Below are 22,126 nucleotides of genomic sequence, written 5' to 3'. Positions count from 1 at the left end.
CTGTATACTCAGTACTTTCCCGAGTCCTGTGAAAAAAAATCACAGGCATTTTACTCGGGTGGGATTCGAACCCACGACCCTTGCAATTCCAGAGCAATATTAACAACGTAATATTAACAATGCAAATCCATGGTGAACGTGCATCATGCGCGCCAAGAAATATTGTCTGCTTACTTAAGAAATCAAATACGTTCATGCTTATACGGTGTTCTGCTACAGTAAGCACAACAAAATGCTTACAGGGCATCATTTCATAAAGCCTGTAAGCACAAACATTTGCTTAGCAAGAAATTGCTTCCTTGATAAAAACAGGATTACCAACCATATTGCCATTTGTTGCACATTGCTTGTTACTCATTTTATTCAGCTGTTGCTCGCTGATCCTGGAAATCACGTGGAAATTTGGTTGCTAGTCCGGTTTTTTATCAAGAAAGAAATTTCATGCTAAGCAGATTGCTTACAGGATTTATGAAGTGGGGCCCAGGTAGACCTTTGTGAAACTGAGCCCAGGCCTAGCTATTCTGCGCAATTCCGTGGGCCGACAGCACAGAAGTCTGTGTGTAGGCGTGACGCGAAATTGGGCCGTGGTTGGTCTTTTGATGTCGGCCTACGTCAATATCAAGTAACAACACTGATGGGCCTATTATTTTACACATAATTAAATTCACGTAATTGCGACACGGCTACGGAATATGGAAGGTAGCACACAGTACACAATGGAAACAAAAGTGCAATCACCAGCCCTTGAAATTACATTAAACTGTCATGATGCGCTAATGATGAACAAAATGATAAAAGGTTGCTGTCGCCACAACTTTCAACAAACCATGAACCGCGTGTTTTGCTCCTGTGAGAACATCAGCATGTATTGGAGTTGCACTGCCTTAACCACTTAAATTTAGATTTCGACATGACCTTTTCAGCATTGTGGGCCCATGTTTTTCTGGTATTATGCTTACCAAACTCATTTGTTGTTATGTTTCCATCAAGTTCTATTGTAGATGATAGGTATTTTGTTTAGCCTATCTGTTTCATTTAAATTATAATCATCTCTCACTTTATTGCTTTACGCCAACTGTTTTGTGGTTGTTCGTCTTGTAATTTTGAATTGTTTTGCAGCAACATTTTCTTAAGATTAAACCACCTATAACATAATTGCTTACATTGCTTTCTTCGTTACATAGTGGGGTACGTACTCCGCTTTTTATGGGCCCATGCATCTCCCCACCATGTGTATTGGTATTTAGTTTATGTTTTCTTTTATTGTACGACTGTAATTACTCAAAATAATTATTAGCATAAAACACCACTTGGTAACGAGTAATGGGGAGAGGTTGATGGTATAAAACATTGTGAGAAACGGCTCCCTCTGAAGTGCCATAGTTTTCGAGAAAGAAGTAATTTTCCACGACTTTGATTTCGAGACCTCAGGATTTAGAACTTGAGGTCTCGAAATCAACCATCTAAACGCACACAACTTTGTGCGACAAGGGTGTTTTTTCTTTCATTATTATCTTGCAACTTCGATGACCGATTGAGCTCAAATTTTCACAGGTTAGTTATTTTATGCATATGTTGAGATACACCCTGTGAAAGCTAGTCTTTGACATTTACCAATAATGCCACTGCCTTTAATGTAAAAGCGTGAAAAATTTCACTCTCTTGTCCGAGTGGTGGCATTTTCGCTCTTTTGAGAGTGAAAGTCAATCTGTATCACTCTTTCTGGATGAAATTGGCACGAACTTCACTCTAAATCGAGTTGGAAGTACCCGTGTTTCACTCTTAAAAGAGTTGGCCGCCATATTTTTTTATGGCTCTTTGCAAGAGTGGTATGGCGGACAAAACGGGTGGTTTTCACTCTTTTAACATTAAGAGAGTACCTTCTGTGTATAGACTAAACAGTCTCGTGTGTATTTGAACTTCCGGGACCATTATGGACCGACCAACCCTATGGAGTTTAACAATCTAAGAAAAGCAAAGAAATCATTTCAACAATATACAAGTATCCTTAGGATGTATGGGGATAGACCTGAGCTGCCGTAGAGCCCCATTGGCATTTTCAAACACAATACCAACCTCCACCCTCTTAAAGGCAGTGGACACTATTGGTAATTACTCAAAATAATTATTGCCATAAAACCTTTCTTGGTGACGAGTAATGGGGAGGAGAGGTTGATAGTATACAACATTGTGAGAAACGGCTCCCTCTGAAGTGCCATAGTTTTCAAATTTTCACAGTTTTATTTTTTAATGCATAATGTTGAGAAGGCTAGTCTTTGACATTTACCAAATAATGTCAACTGCATTTAACCATTGATTAAAATGTCCCTTTTTTTCCTTCAGGCTAAAGGCGTTTGCCGAGAGCAAAGACAACTATGGGTTGTCGGAAGACAATTCAAGAGTTTCGAGAATCCAAATGGCTACTCGTTGCTGTGGTAACGGTTGCAATGGTCTTTGACAACTGCCTTATGACTGCCGTTGGTAAGCTTTGATTCATAAGCGTTTGCGCAAATACAGGCTGCGCAAGCACTATAGCTGTTGAATAAGGTGCAGGCTGGTCTATGTCTACTAGCGGTCAAACTTGATCGCTAGCTAGACCAATATGCACCTCATTCCACGCCTATAGACCTTTATCATGGTGCAGCCATCTCGAATTTTCCCCATTGATATCAATTTTACCAAACCGAGGCTAGAAGAACAAAATAGTCTGGTTCCTTTTTTTTCTTTTCTTCAAAATAATGATTATCATTCATTATTGCTATTCGATTCGAGGTACATGACCAAGATGGAGAACGGTCTATATCCGCGCGCGTATACCGAGTATTTGCGATATAAATAAGGCCTACGAGGCCCCTTTTTCAAACAGTATTGTTTAGCGCATAATGCCTTGTTTCACCATTGTTCGTAAACCATGAAACTTGATTCGTCAATAAAAAAAAAATAAAAAAAAATAACACGGTTTACACACAATATTAAAGGCAGTGGACACTATTGGTAATTGTCAAAGACTACTTCACAGTTGATGTATCTCAACATGTGCATAACATAACTAACCTGTGAAAATTTGAGCTCAATCGGTCATCAAAGTAGTGAGATAATAATGAAAGAAGAAAAAACCCTTGTCACACAAAGTTGTGTGCGTTTAGATGGTTGATTTCGAGACCTCAAGTTCTAAATCTGAGGTCTCGAAATCAAATTCGTGGAAAATTATTTCTTTCTCGAAAACTATGGCACTTCAGAGGGAGCCGTTTTTCACAATGTTTTATACCATCAACCTCTCCCCATTACTCGTCACCAAGAAAGTTTTTATGCTAATAATTATTTTGAGTAATTACCAATAGTGTCCACTGCCTTTAAAAGAGCACTACACAATACTTTATAAACCACACAAAATATATTAGGGGGATGGGGGTGGGTTGTTGTTGTTTTCCAAAAGACTCTTTGTATATCCTTTAATGACTTTTGCTCAATATTGTTCTGGTTATTTTGTACCTCGTTTAATTCTTCAAAATAAAATAAACTGAGTATAATTACTATATGGACCTTTATCATGGCGTGGTCATCTTGATTTTACTCCATTCCAACTCATTGTAACCAAATTGAGGCTGGACGAAATAGTAGTCTGGTGCCATGCGCAATGAATGTTATCATTCATTACTGTTATTGGAAGAATCAGGGAACATTAGCAAGATGGTGACAGCGTGAAAAAGTCCTTAAACACACTTGAGTCCATAAACACTTTGTAAAAAGAAAAAACACTTTTAAATAATCACCGTATAATACACTTCCTTGTCCCGTAGTCCCTTTACTACCCGTGGTTCTACTCGGGAAATGTCACAGAGACAGCTCGACCGAGACGATTGAGGATTTCGGGAACCTGACATCCGTGATGGATTCACACGACACAGTAGTCATTATCGAATTGTCGGAGTGCGAGAAAGCCGTAAACACCAATTTAGGTCTTCTACTGGCGTCACAGTTTGTTGTTCGAATGGCGTTGTCCCCACTCGGGGGCTACCTTTGCAGGAAGTAAGTTCTCAAATCGCTCTGTATTTATTATGCCTCTCTTAATATTCATACATATGACGTCATAAGTCTTACTCAAATTGAGGCTATTGACCCCTTGCACGCGCGTCACACGCGGCGACTGATGCCACTCTCACCATGTTGGTGGGCAGTTAGGTTTACGTGTATTAACGCCGCGTCACCTAAAATGCACTCTTCACTGCATAACGCACGGCATAGAGTTATGAAAACGCAGTGAAATTGCCATTCAGGATTTTTCTGATGATGACGTCAGGTGAAATGGGTCAATAGGCGCACGTCTGCCACCACTAACTTGCAGTGGCTGCACCTATGACCTTTTTGGGGGTTAGAATTGTGATGTACTACATAGAGTGACGTGTATAGTTAATAATAATAAGAACTTATAACTAAACAGGGTTTTAAATATTGTGGCTCAGTTTATGAAGAGCATTGTTGAACTAAAATTATGTTTTGAATGAATGAATTCTCTTTCTCCCTCAGGTGGGGCTATTTCGTAGTGATGATGATTGGATGTTTGCTAATGATTACGTCATCTTTGGGTAAGTGCAAATTACAAAAGGCTCAGGTCGACCTGTTTTTTTTCTCTCTTCAATAATGTGCCTTCTGTAGCATTATGAAAACGTTACCGGGTCGAAACCGTGTCGTACCGAGTCGTAGCACATAAAAATAATGCTTTAACAGAAACAGGTTACACTAAAAAATTGCATTAAGTTACACTGCTGTGACTGATGCCCCACTCAATTTTTGCTTAGCAAAGAAATTCATCAAGCGGTATAATGTATGTTCTGCTTAACAACTCTATGATGGGCCCTGAACGGCTACGCGTCCGGATAACTAAACAGTATATGCTCTTTGTTTCAATTTACTGGTACATTATTATGGTTGAGACTTTTCAGAAAAGGCTGAAAATGACCGAATTCCAGAAGCCCTTTTGACTAATTAATATTCACACAGAGGTCACGCACGAAAAACGATGCATACTCTACAGATAAATCACAAAGGAAATTAGTGACCAATAAATTGGATGTTCCAACGATTCCAATAGCTATTTCTTATATACAAGTCTTCGTTCCTACATTTCAACAAAAGCGATTAATAACCAAGAGGCGTTCGGATGCCAGAGCTTTTACAGCTGCTGCACCCAAAGGTTATGGAACTCCCAAGCTCATTCCAACAAAAATGTCAGCCAAATAAAAATTTGTGTAAAAAAAAATGAAAACCTACACTATAGCTAATGTTTGAGTTCCTCAGTTGATATGAGTGTGTTTCACAATATGTTGTAATTAACGTTGTTTAAAGGCAGTGGACACAATTGGTAATATTACTCAAAATAATTATTAGCAGAAAACCTTTCTTGGTGACGAGTGGGGAGAGGGCGATGGTATAAAACATTGTGGGAAACGGCTCCCTCTGAAGTGCCATAGTTTTCGAGAAAGAAGTAATTTTCCAGACCTCAGATTTAGAACTTGAGGTCTCGAAACCAACCATCCATTAAAACGCACACAACTTCGTGTGACAAGGGTGTTTTTTTCTTTCATTGTTATCTCGCAAGTTCGATGACCGATCGAGCTCAAATTTTCACAGGTTTGTTATTTTATGCATAAAATGTTGAGATACACGGATACACCAACTGTGAAGGCTAGTCTTTGACAATTACCAATAGTGTACACTGCCTGTAACGTTCTCTGTTATTTATGTACTCTCATATTGTTTTAGTTTTATACCTTGTTAGGCGCCTTTGCATCACTTGGTGGGGTGGATAACAAATTATGTGCGCATTAAGAATTTTGTTATAAAAAAATATTTTAAACTTTCTCTATGACAGTGTATGCATTTTCCACATCCTACGCTGCATATCTAGTGGGTCGTATAACACATGGATTCGCAGCTGTATCGAATGAAGTAGGAGGTAAAAAATAACCATTTTCTCCGCCCCTGTCTGCAAAATAAGTACAAAATAAATTTACAAATCTTCTGATATACAATCCGTGCTCTATACTATGAAAACAAGTTGCTGTTAAAACAAGAACATCTTCATTTAAGGGTCGATTTTACAAAAAGTTTATAAGGGCTAGTCCTAAGTGAGGACGAGTAACTCGTCCCTACTCGAAATAAGACTAGCCTCATCTTTTTGTGAAAGTCACCCCATGGTCCCGTCAAAAGACTTGGTGTATCCCAATATTATATATAAGGCATGCACTAACAGATCTGTGGATATTTTGACGCAATTGGTCATCCAAGTTGCAAGAAAACAAGAATGCAAGAAAAAACACAATTGTTGCACAAGTTTAAGATGCCTAATATAAGGACCCAAAGGTGTGAAGTATTTTGTTTGAGTGAGAACTACCTCTTTCTCAAAATTTATGTTACTTCATAGGGGGTCGTTTCTCACAATGTGCTATACTATCAACAGCTCTTCATTGCTCGTTACCAAGTTATTTGAGTAGCTTACCAATAGTGTCCCTTCCCGAACTTGGTGAACTCCCATAAGTGGGATTTAAATGCCAAGCTGTCGAAAGCCAATCTCCCTGATACAATATTGTTTAACATCTAAAATTATGAATTGCACAAATCAAGACATTTTGTCGGTGTTTTTCGTTTGTTTTAGCTCTTATGCGATATTTTGTTAAACACAAATTTCCCCCAAATCTAAATTCGTTTTTCCAAAAGCTAAAATCAGTTTTTTTTGTTATAAATAAGATGCATCGAACTAGCTGCTTATCATGATAATTATTATTATTTATTTATATGTATTTATTTCTGGTCCATGGGGAAACCTTTCAGTGAGTGAGAACACTGATTTTCAAAGGATTTTCAAACCTTAATTTTCTTTTTACATTTCTCGATTCCCAACTCGAAGGTCTGGGTGTTATAGGGTATCGTTTCCGAGATGACGACAAACAACGAGGATTCGTACTGGGATTCGTCGTCTGCGGGTTTGCTGTTGGATCAATACGTAAACACCTTTATTTACAACTGTTTCGATTCCAATACACCGATCAATAAGAACACCAATAGCCTCTCCAATGCCACACTCTGCACAACTCTGTGCCGCGCGCGCCAAGATACGCGCACGCATGTCGGACTTGATTTTGTCCATCTTGTCGGACTTTTGGTTGCGCAAACCCGGGGTTGTGATTGGTCAATACGCAATAGGGCGGAGCTTAATGCATCGGTTTATTAAAGACATTTGGTCATTGTCAAAGATCAGGGCCCAATTTCATGGCTCTGCTTAACGTAAGCACATAATCAGCGCTTACGGAAGCAGGGAATACTGTGCTTACGTCAAGCGTATTATTTCACGGGTTAGCGGCGAATATTTTGGCTTCTGCGCGTGCGTACTTCACGTTAATGGGCATTCTACGCTTACAAGGCTAGCGCAAGCGGGGAATCGTGATCGTAAGCGCAGATTTTGGCGGTAAACCGAGCCATGAAATTGGGCCCTGTATTCTCATTTGGTGTTTCCCAACATATGCATAAAATATCAAACCTGTCTAATGTGAGCTAATTTGGTCAATGGATTTGCAAGAGAACAATGAAGAAAAACACCCGTGTTGCTATTCTTTGTGTGCTTTCATATGCATTATAAAAGGCTAAGCTGAAGTCTTTTATTATTTGAGTGAAAAATAGCCTCTTTCTCAAGTAATCTTTCATAACGGAACATAGCGTTCATTTGCATTGAGCGTTTTATGTCCGGCCCCAAATACGCACAAAATATACTTTTAAATGCATAATTTTTTACAAAATCCATAATAACTCAAGATTGCATGCAACAAGCGAATTTTATGGATCACTCGGTATTTTGAAGAGGAACTTACTCTTTTTAAATTCATGTACGTTGTTTAGTTCTATACAATAGGGAACTTGTTGCCCTTTTTATTTAAACAAATCGACTTTCTTTCTCGCGCCTATGGCGGGGAGTGAAAAAACTATCGAAATTGCCACTACTCGTTGAGTCATTTTACATAACTTTCCATAACTCGTGAACTGCGCCGCGCAGTTGCCTGGATCAAACGGCTTCTCTTGAAGCTGAACTTGGTTAACATACGCTGCCGATAGTTTTGGAGCATAACCCTTTCCGTGTTGTGTGTGCGAGCGCGCGGTAACGTAAACATATGGCCATTGACTTAGTATGCAGTCATTGCAAAAGTTGGATCTGATAGCTAATTATATAAGCTTTATCTCACGTTTTATTGTCTTAAACCACAATGACTGCTTGAAACTTCGAGTATCACAGTAATACGCAACGCCCATTCTTATGATTATTGTCCTCCACCCCCGTGTCAAAGTGGTACGGCCCGTAAATGACATACATCACGTGCGCTCTCCCCGTCGGTCGCACACACAGTGTAGTGAATGTTTATTTTTTGATCGCTCCGCGTGTACTATGTTCCGTTATGTATAATGCTAATTCGTTTTGAGTGATTACCAATAACAGTGTCCAGTGCTTTTAACTTGAATCTAATAATAATTGGAGTACCGATTTTTGAGTGGGATAAAAGTACAACAAACTGGTATTCGTTAATCATACAATAATTTAATTATAAAATTGAAATACTGAAATATTTATTTTACACATGCACACCCACCCACACACCACCCGCACTAATTAAGAAATGATTAAAAAGGGGTTTAACTAACTTTAGAAATAACTAACCTCAACTACTCGCATGAACAGTTTGTCTGTGGAATTTAATGGAAAGGAAGACTCTGTCCTAAAGTAAGATTTCAGTTTCATTTCGGTGTCTGGTAAAACTGCCTTATTTAGAATACAATATGGAAAGCCACGATCATAGGCTTACACATTATTATGTTCGTGTGTATTATGAACAACACGTCAGCTAACAAAAAAAAATAATGTTCAAGCAGCAGTTATCTCAATGTACTATTGGTAATTGTCAAAGACCAGTCTTCTCACTTGGTGTATCTCAACATACGCATAAAATAACAAACCTGTGAAAATTAGAGCTCAATTGGTCGTCGAAATTGCGAGATAATAATGAAGAAAAAAACACCTTGTCACACGAAGTTGGAAGCTTTGCTTGATTTCGAGACCTCAAAATCTATTTTTTAGGTCTCGAAATCAAATTCGTGGAAAATTACTTCTTTCTCGAAAACTACCCCACTTCAGAGGGAGCTGTTTCTCACAATGTTTTATACTACCAACCTCTCCCATTACTCGTTACCAAGTAAGTTTTAATGCAATTATTTTGAGTAACAATTTAACAATTTTAACAATTATTTTGAGTAATTACCAAAAGTGATGTCCACTGCCTTCAACGATCGTTGGGTGAATGATGAATAATAAGTGGCGAGTTTTTAGAATACAAGATCTGCATAGAGTTACTCAATATTAGTTTTATGTTGTGTATTCATAACAAAAGGTTCACCCATGATTGTGGCTATGAACCACTGCACGCAACTTTGTTTTTTTGAGAACTCGTTTAAAATAAAACACACACAAAATTCTTGAAAAAAATACCTCTACATATGGATTAAGTTACGTGATTGAAAAAAAAGTGTTTATTTTGTTTTCCTAGTCGGTCCCGTTTTTGGCGGTTTACTTGGCGACAGCATGGGACCAATGTTTCCCTTTCTTGTTTTTGCAGGACTTCTCACTCTATTGTTAGGTAAGGAAAACATCTTTTAAAAGACCAAAACTTAACCCCCCCCCCAAAAAAAAAAAAAAAAAAAAAGAATCCCCCCCATAAAAAGAAATGGGCGTTTGGTTGGAAATCTTGTAGAGAATTTACCGAGCTTCATCCATTTGCTGTGTCGTGAACAAAATGTGTTCTTAAAAAGCAACTGCTTCAGTAATTTAATAATTTAATAAGCAACATATATTTTGACTTTTTAATTGACATAGTTGCACAGATGTCGATTTATCAACCCGAGACTGAAACCGAAGAACATGAAGACCCGATGGCACTTTTGCATATATTGAAAAGCCCCAATGCACTTATTGCAGCTGGTAAGTATAATAAAGGATGTGTCTCCGAAACGGCGACATTGGCTGGAACTACTGCTAGATCATCCAGTACGTCTTGCCTATTCTCCAACACTGGCAGCAGACGCGCTGATCTAGCCGCAACTGTAGCCGAAGTCGCTGCTTGGGACACACTGCCTCACGCTGATGAGATCTATCTGACTTTATGCACATGACGTCATTTAAGTATAGGGCGCCCTCGCCCATATATCAAAAGGAGGTCAATCTTGTGTACAATAATTGTCTTTCCAGAAAACAGTGAAAACATTTCATTGAGGTTTTCACTGTTCTCTCGCGACTCTGATGACCGATTGTGCTAAAAACTTTATGTTAGGTCACATGGTCGCGTAAGCGAGCGTGCATGCACTGAACCTACGTATATGCAGCATGAATATTCACGTATTTTATGATTGCAGCGAAAACCCAACGGCCGAGCATTTCCCATGTCATTCATGACAAGCACTTTATAGCTTGTAAAAAAAGGCGAATGTGTTCCGTCGACCAATGGGCGTTTAATTTACTGCAAGAACGGTTTTTCACGGGGCGGACACATCTGCATATGCAAATGTGTCCGGGCAGACACAATTGCATATGCATATGCAAAACCGTCCAGCGGACATTTAACAACAATTAATATAAAGTTTAACTTACAGGAATACTGGCGAATCCTGGCTTTCTCGAAGTTCTGCTCAAAATCGCCACATATGAAATATTTATTAGCAAGCGACACTCCACTCAAATTAGTGTTGGTTGAACTCTCACTAGTTCTCACTGCCAAATGCTGGCTATGCCCTCTCTCCTAAGGCTCGCAATTTAAATCTTTGAGGCTGGATTCACACCCTCTCCTCAAGAAGCTCTGATGTCGAATGCCAAAAATATATATTCTATTCCTATAGGGTCTTTACACCCTCCCAAACCAGAAAAGAAACTTAGGAATTTTGTTTGTATTCCCCCTTAACTTTTTATCCCTGCTCGCTCAAGCCTGCTCATGAACATTCATTGTTCAAAATAACCCTTAACTTCACCAATCAAAACCTATGTTGAAGTCACATTACTTCTTTGCATAAAATAAGATGGCTCACCAAGTTTAAGGAATTTTGAGGCGCGGTTTGGCCACTCAAAATAAAAACTTGTTATCTTACACGACAAATTTAAAGTACTGTACATGCACTCTGGCCATGCACAAATTATATTATGTTACTCTATTACCATAAGATCTAATTGCATGCGACACCGGCTCTATTTTTTTAAGAGCCAACATCATCCAAAAGAGATTTTACACCATATACCCGGATGTTGAGTACTAGGTTACTATATAGGCTAGGTTGAGTACTAAGTTGAATACTAGGTTAAGTACTAGGTTGAGTACTAGTTAATTCCTATGCCCATATTAGCATCATGACTTGATACTGATTTACTTGGTACTTCCATTAAGGTTCACTGACGATGGCTAGTGTAGTATTCGGTATATTAGAACCAGCATTACCTGTTTGGATGTTACAAACCATGGCAGCAAGAACATGGCAGCTAGGTAAGTTCATTTTCTTGCCATATAAAAACAGATGATTTTAGTTGGGAAAACAACCACACGGTTTTGGGGTTGGTGGTCGGTGGTCCCTTCGAAAATACGGCTTTGAGCTTTCGGTTTCTGTTTTAAAATCAATGTTATTTTTGAAAAGTTGTTTTGTTATTATTACAGGCAGTGGACACTATTGGTAATTGTCAAAGACCAGTCTTCTCACTTGGTGCATCTCAACATATGCATAAAATAACCATCCTGTGAAAATTTGAGTTTAATCGGTCGCAGAAGTTGCGCGATAATAAAAGAAAAAACACCCTTGTCACACGAAGTTGTGTGCTTTCAGATGCTTGATTTAGAGACCTCAAATTCTAAACTTGAGGTCTCGAAAACAAATTTGTGGAAAAAGACTTCTTTCTCGAAAACTACGTCACTTCAGAGGGAGCTGTTTCTCACAATGTTTTATACTATCAACTTCTCCCCATTACTCGTAATCAAGAAAGGTTTTATGATGATAATTATTTTGAGTAATTACCAATAGTGTCCACTGTCTTTAAGGTACCAGTGCCTTGAATAAAAGCTTGTCCGTTTTGACACCTTTGGTTATTGTCAAAGAACCAGTATTCTCTCTTGGTCATCGAAGTGAGAAGAAGTTGTAATAAATAAAAAAATTGAAAGAAAACAACAACATTGTTGCACATTTTTATCTGTCTGCTTTTGGTGAGAAATTACCTCAAGAACTGCGTAACTTCATAGGGAGCCGTTTCTCACAATAGGCCTACTAGTTAAACAAGTGAGTTATACAATAATAAGGTACTCCATTAGACACAGCACATTCCAACACCATCAACTGATTTGGATTGTTACGCTCATCTTTGTTTTTAGGTGCCGTTTTTATACCATCCGGAACGTTCTACGTAATCGCCTGTACTACAATGGGGTTTGTTTCTTACAGAATAGGCAGGTGAGTTAAAGTCACTAGACACTATTGGTAATTGTCATAGACTAGTCTCCTCAGTTGGTGTATCTCAACATAATAGTGCGAAAATTTTAGCTTAATCGGTCGTCGAAGTTGCGAGATAATAATGAAAGAACAAACACACACTTGTCACACGAAGTTGTGTGCGTTTAGAGGTAGGTTGAATCGAGACCTCCAGTTCTAAACCTGCATGCTGTCTCAAAATCAAGTTCGTGTCAAATAACTTGTTTTTCTTGAAAACTACGTCACTCCTGAGGGAGCTGTTTCTCACAATGTTTTATACCATACAACTCTCCCCATACTCTTTACCAAGTAAGGTCTTATTTTAATAATTATTTTCAGTTAATAACCAATAGTGGCCACTGCCTTTAAAATAATGATAATGGACCCCTTGCATGTGACTTCACACGCTCAAAAAGCGCCCCCACTGGGGCCAAAAAGCGCCCTCGTAACTTGTGACAAAAATCGCCCTTTACTGGGTTCAAAGGAGGCAAATAATGACTGGACAATTATTAACTGTGTGCGGAAAAATTGTGTGCTGAGCTCATGCAATGGCTTCTTAAAGAGCGGTCGTACCCGTCGCTCGGCAGTCGAACCATCTGTATGATTTCCCGTAAGGGCAGCTGCGTCACTACGAATATAACAAAAAATTAATTCAGAATCAACTCAACTGGCACAGCTACTTCTTTGAGTTAAACAAATTCATACATGGCACCAAGTTATGGTTTGCAGGGTGCTGTTGCATAACATTGAGCTAATGTAAACAGGATTTAATTTTTAAGGATTCCCCCTTTTTGAATCGATGAAGAAACAGAATCCCCATTGGAAAGCACTACAACAGTGATCATGTTCCTCGTATCGAACAACGATAATGAATGCTAACAATCATTTTGCAAATAGGAGCCAAACTAGTTTGTTCTTCGAGCCTCGGTTTGGTAACATCGATATGAATGGGAGAAAGTCGAGATGGCTGCGCTATAACGAAGGTGTATTTTGTTCCCTGTTAATACAATTTGGGGCCCTGTTAATACAATTTGTCAGGCAGTCTGGTCTTTTCACAGGAAAAATCTATAGGCAGCTCTATGGAATAACAATAATCAAATTGGACGAACATGTTTGGGTGTCGCGCTCAGAGTTTAAACCATTTCTGTGACGTCACTCCGTTGATGAAAGTGTAAAATGGTTTTTTTCGAAATATGTTTTTTATTTAATGTAGATTCGTTATAAACTAAAGTGGTACTTCAACTTGAAAATGATTTGAAAGCTAAACAGGATGTGCATGCTGAGCAGAGAACATGTCATTAATATTTCAATTATAACGTTATCCAGCCAATTAGTCTACTTTAATAAAAACAGGTATGGAGATCAGGAATAAGTATAGACTTGCGGGTAAAACCATGTGTAATATCTCTTTCGACGAGGGAGTGTTGGCTCTGGATTGCTTAGCATGGAATTGATTCCTTGATAAAAACAGATTACTGAACAAATTTACGTTTGTTGCATATTGCTTGTCACTGGTATTCAGCTGTTGTTTGCTTATCCTGAAAATTACGTGAAAATGTTGTAGGTAAACACTGTTATTGTCAAGGACAAAATGTCATGCTTAGCAAATGTGTGTGCTTAGCAGCTCAATGAAATTGGGCCCAGCCCTCCTACACAGTCAGTCTTATAATGGTAAACTGTTCAAACATAGGCTTACTCGATAATGTTGCAAGCACTGTAAATATAATATTTATGCTAATAAATTTTGCTTATAAAAATGTGACCAAACCCACTGGTCCACGTGCAGGGGATGTCTATTTATCTGTTCAGAACAAGAAAAATTGTGCCCCAAACACACTTTTTACCCGTAATACAATATGTATTTTTTTTCCCGTGGCTGCTCGGAGGGCTTAATAAAGATAAATTCATACTCCAAAGTAATGTCGAATGAATAATCTGACTCAGTGTACTTCTCATGGTTTGATCAATACTTTTAGGTGGCTGTGTATTGCTGTACCTATCTTCGTATTGTCTGTCAACGTTGCATTGGTAAGATATTTCCTCTTAAAACCAGTGGACACTATTGGTAATTACCAAAGACTAGCCATCACAGTTGGTGTATCTCAACATATGCATAAAATAACAAACCTGTGAAAATTTGAGCTCAATCGGTCATCGAATTTGCGAGATAATAATGAAAGAAAAACCACCCTTGTCACACGAAGTTGTGTGTGTTTAGATGGTTGATTTCGAGACCTCAAGTTCTAAGCCTGAGGTCTCGAAATCAAATTCGTGGAAAATTACTTCTTTCTCGAAAACTATGGCACTTCAGAGGGAGCCGTTTCTCACAATGTTTTATACCATCAACCTCTCCCCATTACTCGTCACCATGAAAGGTTTTATGCTAAAAAATACTTTGAGTAAATACCAATAGTGTCCACTGCCTTTAAAACCCTTCAAAAGCAACTGTTTAAAAAAAATCATTCTTTAAAGGCACCGGACACTATTGGTATTTACTCTAAATAATTGTGTTCATAAAAATTTACTTGGTAACAAGCAATATTGAGAACTTTTTATAGGTATACAATATTGTGAGAAACGGCTCCCTCTGAAGTAACGTGGTTTTCGAGAAAGAAGTCATGTCTCACTCAAATGACAGCCTTTTATTGCGCATCTGTTGCACACAAAGTAATGCAACAACAGTAGTTTTTCTTTCATTATTCTCTTGCAAGTTCGATAACCAGTTGAGCCTAATTCATAGGTTTATTATTTTATGTATTATTTGGAAAACACCAAGCAAGAATACATGGTTTTTGCAAATTTACCAAACGTGTTCCATGCCCTTATTTACAGCTGTTGGACAATTAAATATAATTACTTATTTTAATTAACTGTTATTAATTTGTTCACTCAAATAGATAGTCCATAACCCTGTCAGCGCAAACGAATAGGGGGAAAAGTGAATTGCCTGAGAATGACTTCAACAGATATCTTCATGTCCGTTTACATTTTGCATCATTACCATTTTTACGTGTTATCCGAAAGTAAAGAAAAATGCCGTGTGTTAATTTAGTATGTTGAGGGCACTGGTGGACACGTGTGGTATTGTCAAAGACCAGTATTCTCACTTGGTGTATCCCAACATATATTCATAAAATAGCAAATCTGTGGAAATTTTGACTCAAATTTGGATCATCGAATTTCAAGAGAATAATGAAAGAACAAACACCCTTAGGCCTAATATTGTTGCATTACTTCAGATGCATAATAAAAGGCTTCAGGTTTGAAGTCTTTGACTTAAGGTTTGAAGTCTTTTATTATTTGAGTGAGCAATTCATCTCTCGAGGGAGCCGTTTCTCACAATGTATGATACTATCAACAGCCCTTTACATTGCTCAATACAAAGTAAGGTTTTATGCTAACAATTATTTTAAGGAATTACTGTCAGTGTCCAGTGCCTTTGAATACCCCATTGTTTTATTTATCTTTCTTTTCCAATTGTTATTTTAGCTTCCGTTTGCCACCAGTTTCTTAAAGCTCTTGGTGCCGATGGCCGTCGTAGGCTTTTGCTTTGGTGAGTTATTTTGCGGATTAAAAAAAAAGTAAAAAAATAGTTTCAATTTGTTAAAAAAAGCTTTACATGGTGTTGATAAATAGGAAGGAACTTGCGGGTACAACCATTTGTAAAGCTCGTGTGTGGTAGAGTTGGCTCTGAAAAGAGCCGGGGTGTTATCTCGGCTCTTTTCCTTCTCCTGAAGACGAGCGGAGTTTACTGTTCGAAACGTCGAGATCAAACTGGCTCTTTTCAGAGCCAACACTCCCAAAAATGAGATTAATGCATCTATCATAATCTACATCTATGATCATTCTTGCCAAAGCCTTTTCAGCATCTATACAGGGTGAGAGAACGATGAACAAGTTTTCAGTTTTAGAAGTGTGAGTCATGCTGCCATCAAGCGTCCCGAAAACCCTCTATTGCAATAACATTTTTATTTATTCTCTCTACTTGACGTTTTGTCGTTATAGGTGCAGTAGACGTGAACTCTTGCGCTGTGCTGTTCTACATTGCAGAGAGAGATTTCAAGGGGGCGTACGGGGCAGCATCAGCACTCATAACGCTCGCATTCTCTCTGGGTTTCATACTGGGTAAGACCACGATCAGTGACGCGCTAAGAGAAAGTTAGAGTTTACACAAGGGGGGTGGGGTTCGTTTAGCTTCTCGGGTGAGCCCCTGACAAGAGCTAAACGAACGATCACCCACCACTCTCGTAGTGACGTCATGCACCTGGGGGCGGGGGCCACCCCAAGTGACCCACTCCACAAGCAGGGCACAGGAAATTACGTCAAAGCTATTCGAACGCACCGGGTGAAGACCGGGGTCGACCCAGGGAAGCTAAACGAACGCACCCATGGTTATCTAAAGGTTGACTGTTTTGACTCGAACTCAGGCTGGTCGACCATTGGTTGGGGCTACTGAGGTCGACTTGGGAACCAGCCTCATGACGATGGTTTCTTCACTGGTCCCAATATTAGCCTGTTCCATGCTTACATGTGTAAAGCGCAGCGTGGAACCAGTGACACCATAGTGAAAACGCGGCGGGCAATGGAGTGTTTGAGACTTCTAAGTATTTGCAAGGAACTGGGCACACTACTGTTAACAGTATTCAAAATAATTGTATCTCAACATATGCATTATATTATCAACCTCTCCCCATTACTCGTTTCCAAGTAAGGTTTTGTGCTAATAATTATTTTGAAATTACCAATGGGAGACTTTTGGGACGCTTGGTGGCAGCAGACTTTACCACGTAAAATGCATTGTTCCCGGTCATGCGCGCACGCTCAGACCAACGTAAACAATTGAAATTTACCTGGTAAGTCTGTTGCCACACCTAGCGTCCCAAAGTCTCCCACAGTGTCCTGGGGTGGATTTCACAAAGAGTTAGGACTAGTCTTATCTCGAGTAAGGACCAGTTACTCGTCCTAACTTAGGACTATATATCCATGCAATTTGTATATCTCCTAGGAGTAGTCCTAAGTTAGTCCTAAGTTAGGACTAGTCCTAACTCTTTGTGAAATCCACCCCTGTGCCTTTAAGCCACGTTTTATTCAATAATATTCCTTGGCATCCTTGTCACAAGAAGCCACTATTTACGATTGCTTTTCTTTTATTGACATAGGTCCTGCCTTGAGCAGTATTCTCCTCAATAACGTGGGGTTTGAATGGTAAGCTTACGGGTCTCATTCTCATACAGTTTAGATTACGCACCACGTAATGGAACAAGTGCGGCCATTTTGAAACAAGGGCGGCCATTTTGAAACAGGGGGTGGGCATTTTGAAACAAGGAGGGCATTTTAAAACAAGGAGGGCCATATTGAAACAAGGGGGGGGGGGCATTTTTAAACAGGGGGGGGGGGGCATTTTAAAAAAAGGCTTCAGAGCCCACAAAAGGCCAAATCAGAAATGGCACAAATCTAAAATATAATGTTTTGGTACAAAGTTCATGTGTGCCAGGTTTCATGCTTTTTACCACAAAGTGCAGGAAATTTCCACTTATCCGCTGGAGTAATAAGCCGGATTGGTCGGCATCGAGCATGTGGTCTGCAAGCCATACTTCACACAATCTTGAGGCATTGTCACAGGGTATAAGCAGTACATTTTAGCTTAAGCAGCTCTTTAAATTGGGTCATGGACATAGTACAATTTTGTTAAGTTCTAAGCCTGTTGATATACCTTATAACTTTTGGTGTTTTATTTTGTTCAGGATGCTTCGAGGTCTAGGAATATGTACAGCTTTGTTAACGCCTTTGTGTTGTATACTGCGAGGTTCGGACAGTGAACCAACCTCCTCTGAAAAAGCAGATGAAAAGACGGTTTTAATTCTTCCCGCCGTAAAACCAGACACAGTGGCGCATAGAGTGCCAGATTTAGACTGATGACAACTACGAATACTCGCCGCTGGGAGGTTATTTATTAGGCCTGCCGTCGATTTCACCAAACTCATCCTAACTTAGGACTAATCTGTAACACTGTAGCATCCAGTTAAGATTAATCCTAAGGTAGGACGAGTTAGGACGTCTCCAGATAGGGTACTCGTACTAACTCCAGACTGAACCCATCCTATTAGCACGGGTTTATAGGCGTCCTTTAGCTCCCCATAGGATTTAATCATAGCGATTCGCGAAATCGACCGCGGGGCGACTAGAGAAATTAAATACCCGACTAGTCGCTCTTCGAATAGTCGCGACTATTTAAACGACACTAGTTCTCAATGTTTGCTGCAGGCGCAATTTCAAGCTAAAAGGATTGAAGGATTGTGCCACTAATGTCTGATTTTGTTAAGTAAACTTTGTTGGCGTATTATGTAAGAGGTCGTGTAGTCACGATTAACCGAGTAGTTGAAAAACGGTAGTCGCGACTCGCCCAGCAGGCTTTTTATTTATAGTGGAAAGTGTTTTGGGGGGTGTGCTGATATCAGAATTAAGGTTAAATAAATATTTGGTTTGCAGTAACGCAATGTGTGTATCTATTTGTCGTGTAGATGTTGTTCTGTAGAGAAATGTCTTGTTTGTTCATTCGGAATTCGGGACTCACTTCCCAGTTCCAAAAAGCTTTTAAACTATCTACCTGGGCGGAAGGTAGAAAGTCGGCCAGGACTACTATTTTATCTTTTAAAGGTAGTGGCCACTATTGGTAATTACTCAAAATAATTATTAGCATTAGACCTCACTTGGGAACGATTAATGGGGAGATGTTGGCAGTATAAAACATTGTGAGAAATGGCTCCCTCTGAAGTGGAGTACTTTTTGTTAAAGAAGTAAATTTCCACGAATTCGAGACCTCAGATTTAGAATTTTAGGCGTCGAAAATCAAGCATCTGAAAGCACACATACTTCGCGTGTCAATGGTGTATTTTATTTCATTATCATCTCGCAACTTCGACGACCAATTGAGCGCAAATTTTCACAGGTTTGTTATTTTATGCATATGTTGGCATACAGCAAGTGAGAAGACTGGTCTTTGGAAATTACCAATAGTGGGTCGTTAAGTGGGTCGGGTCGTTAAGTGGGTCTTTAAGTGGGTCGTTATTAACTTGACTACCGCGGAGTGAGTTCTTATTATTGGTCTCAACGTTTCGGCTTTCTCTATAGTCATCATCAGGTTAGTATTTGTTTTTATAACCCTGAAACCGATGTGTATTAAAGGCAGTGGACACTATTGGTAATTACTCAAAATAATTATCATCACAAAACCTTTCTTTATTACCAGTACTGGGGAGAGGTTGATAGTATAAAACATTGTGAGAAACAGCGCCCTCTGAAGTGACGTAGTTTTCAAGAAAGAAGTAATTTTCCTCGAATTTGATTTCGAGACCTCACCTTTAGAATTTTGAGGTCTCGAAATCAAGCATCAGAAAGCACACAACTTCGTGTGAAAAAGGTGTTTTTCTTTCATTAACTCGCAACTTCTACAACCGATCGATTGAGCTCAAATTTTCACAGGTTTGTCATTTTATGCACATGTTGAGATACACCAAGTGAGAAGTCTGGTCTTTGACAATTACCAATAGTGTCCACTGTCTTTAAGCGAGTACCGGACCCACCGAAAATCTACAGGCAAAATCACTCGGGTTGGATTCGAACCCACAACATTTGCATTGCTAGAGCAATGTCTTACCACTAGCCCACCGAATTAAAATATTAACAATCCAAATATACATTGTCTGTGACTGGTTTCCCACTCATTGTTCTTAGCAGAAAGTTGTTTAGCTTATATATTATTTTCTGCCAAGTCTTCAACGATTTATTATATCATCAAATGAATATGTACCCTGTGTGTGTTCAATTTGCTGTGTTTTGAATTTGTTCACGTGTAGGCCTACCCCTTTTTAATTTTGCCCTAAAATCTCTCATAATATATGGTGTGTAAGGGCTACAAAATATAAAAGAGGCCGCCGATCACTGTTATGGGGATTCTGTTTTGACAATATTGTTTTGCAAGAAAGGCACTGAGTAGCTTAAAATGTATCAACTGAAATCGACGATCCCAAGATGAAAGTGAACAATACCTCTTAAAGGTCACAATTGGGCAAAATGTTTACAATACCACTTGGGCACCCAAATCTCTCCAACAAAATAACATTTTTAAAGGGCAACAAAATTATAACTGTTATTTAAGTGGGCTTAAATTGGAAAGTTATAGTCCAAGTTTTTGTTGATCGTTATGCTTTTTATTTTGCTGTGAATTGCTTTGAGGAATTTTTATTTATATTGCGCTATATAAAGAGTGTTTTTTTTTAAATATTATTGCTCCCTTTTTAATGGAGTGTGAATTTTTATTTATATTGCGCAATATAAATAGTGTTTTTTAAATACTTTTATTCCCTTTTTAATGGAGTGCACATTTTATTTATTAGATGGTGATGCTGTTGTGAATTTGTTAGCTTAATTGGAAAAAACACAATACATTTATTTATTATGATTGAAGTATAAAAAGAAAACACTTTTTGTATGAAAGAATTTTAGATATGGGTAATGCTGCTGGTATGTTAGCATTATTGGCAAAAAAATAAATAAATGTATGTTTGTAGTGAAAGCCGCCATTTCCTTTACAGCATGACGCTGCAAATTGTTTCTACAAATTTGACGGTCCATACAAGTCTTCCACATTACAAGCGCACCGGGGATGAAGCTCATAATTTCAATCGGTCTGACACACCTTGTGGACAGTTTTGCTTTTACTATCAATCTTAAAGGCAGTGGACACTATTGGTAATAACTCAAAATATTTAATAGCAAAAAACCTTACTTGGTAACGAGTAATGGGGAGAGGTTGATGGTATAAAACATTGGGAGAAACAGCTCCCTCTGAAGTGACATAGTTTTTGAGAAAGAAGTAATGTTCCATAAATTTTATTTCGATACCTCATAGATTTAGAATTTGAGGTCTCGAAATCAACTTACACAAGTACACAACTTCGTGTGACAAGGGTTTTTTTTCTTTCATAGTTATCTCGCAACTTCGATGACCGATTGAGCTCAAATTTCACAGGTTTGTTATTTTATGCATATTTTATGCATATGTTGAGATACAGCAAGTGAGAAGACTGGTCATTGACAATTACCTATAGTGCCAGTGTATTTAACCAGGACATCTTTAAATGTATAAAAGCATGTATAGTGCTTTTATGTTCAAATATTTATATGTTCAAATATTTATAATGAAATAAAATAAAGATTAAATATACCTAACTGCAAATGATATGACAATCGTAATTGATGTTTTATTTCCTTCCAAACAAATCAACTGGGATTATTAGTCCCACTTCAACTGGCCATTTGGTGGCAGTGTGTGTATATTTAAGTTACTTATTACAAAAGGTAAAACAAAATGAAAATCAATGGATAGTTTGACGGTAAGAAGCACTGAGTTTTGAAAAAAGAAGAAGATACATTCCAATTATCTGAATAAAAATGGCTGTGTAAATTGTACAAAGCTAGTTTTCTCTGAATGACACAGCTGTAAACAAGTCAATGGTTCATGTTTAAAATGGTCTACATGTTTAGCAAACCAATTAGGTCTTAAAGGGACTCAACACTACTGGTAATTTCC

The 22,126-nt window shown here is 38.5% G+C and overlaps 1 protein-coding gene across 1 annotated transcript in view; it reads left to right on the top strand.

Moving 5' to 3' along the window:
* The window catches only part of LOC139938598 (synaptic vesicular amine transporter-like), a 28,221-nt gene extending 6,571 nt beyond the window's left edge, over positions 1-21,650 (top strand). Inside the window, exons 2-15 of the mRNA XM_071934183.1 lie at positions 2,344-2,481; positions 3,801-4,029; positions 4,528-4,586; positions 5,873-5,956; positions 6,908-7,003; positions 9,588-9,677; positions 9,914-10,018; positions 11,469-11,564; positions 12,438-12,516; positions 14,511-14,562; positions 16,024-16,087; positions 16,540-16,659; positions 17,694-17,739; positions 18,279-21,650. Coding sequence (XP_071790284.1) covers positions 2,376-2,481; positions 3,801-4,029; positions 4,528-4,586; positions 5,873-5,956; positions 6,908-7,003; positions 9,588-9,677; positions 9,914-10,018; positions 11,469-11,564; positions 12,438-12,516; positions 14,511-14,562; positions 16,024-16,087; positions 16,540-16,659; positions 17,694-17,739; positions 18,279-18,450 — 1,398 coding nt within the window. The 5' untranslated portion in view covers positions 2,344-2,375 and the 3' untranslated portion in view covers positions 18,451-21,650. The remainder of the gene's footprint in view (positions 1-2,343; positions 2,482-3,800; positions 4,030-4,527; positions 4,587-5,872; positions 5,957-6,907; positions 7,004-9,587; positions 9,678-9,913; positions 10,019-11,468; positions 11,565-12,437; positions 12,517-14,510; positions 14,563-16,023; positions 16,088-16,539; positions 16,660-17,693; positions 17,740-18,278) is intronic.
* The last annotated feature ends 476 nt before the right edge of the window (positions 21,651-22,126 follow it).

Source organism: Asterias amurensis, chromosome 6, assembly GCF_032118995.1.
Source record: "Asterias amurensis chromosome 6, ASM3211899v1".
Classification (NCBI taxonomy): domain Eukaryota; kingdom Metazoa; phylum Echinodermata; class Asteroidea; order Forcipulatida; family Asteriidae; genus Asterias; species Asterias amurensis.
Note: the sequence above shows the minus strand (reverse complement) of the source record. Positions and strands in the feature narration are given on the sequence as shown.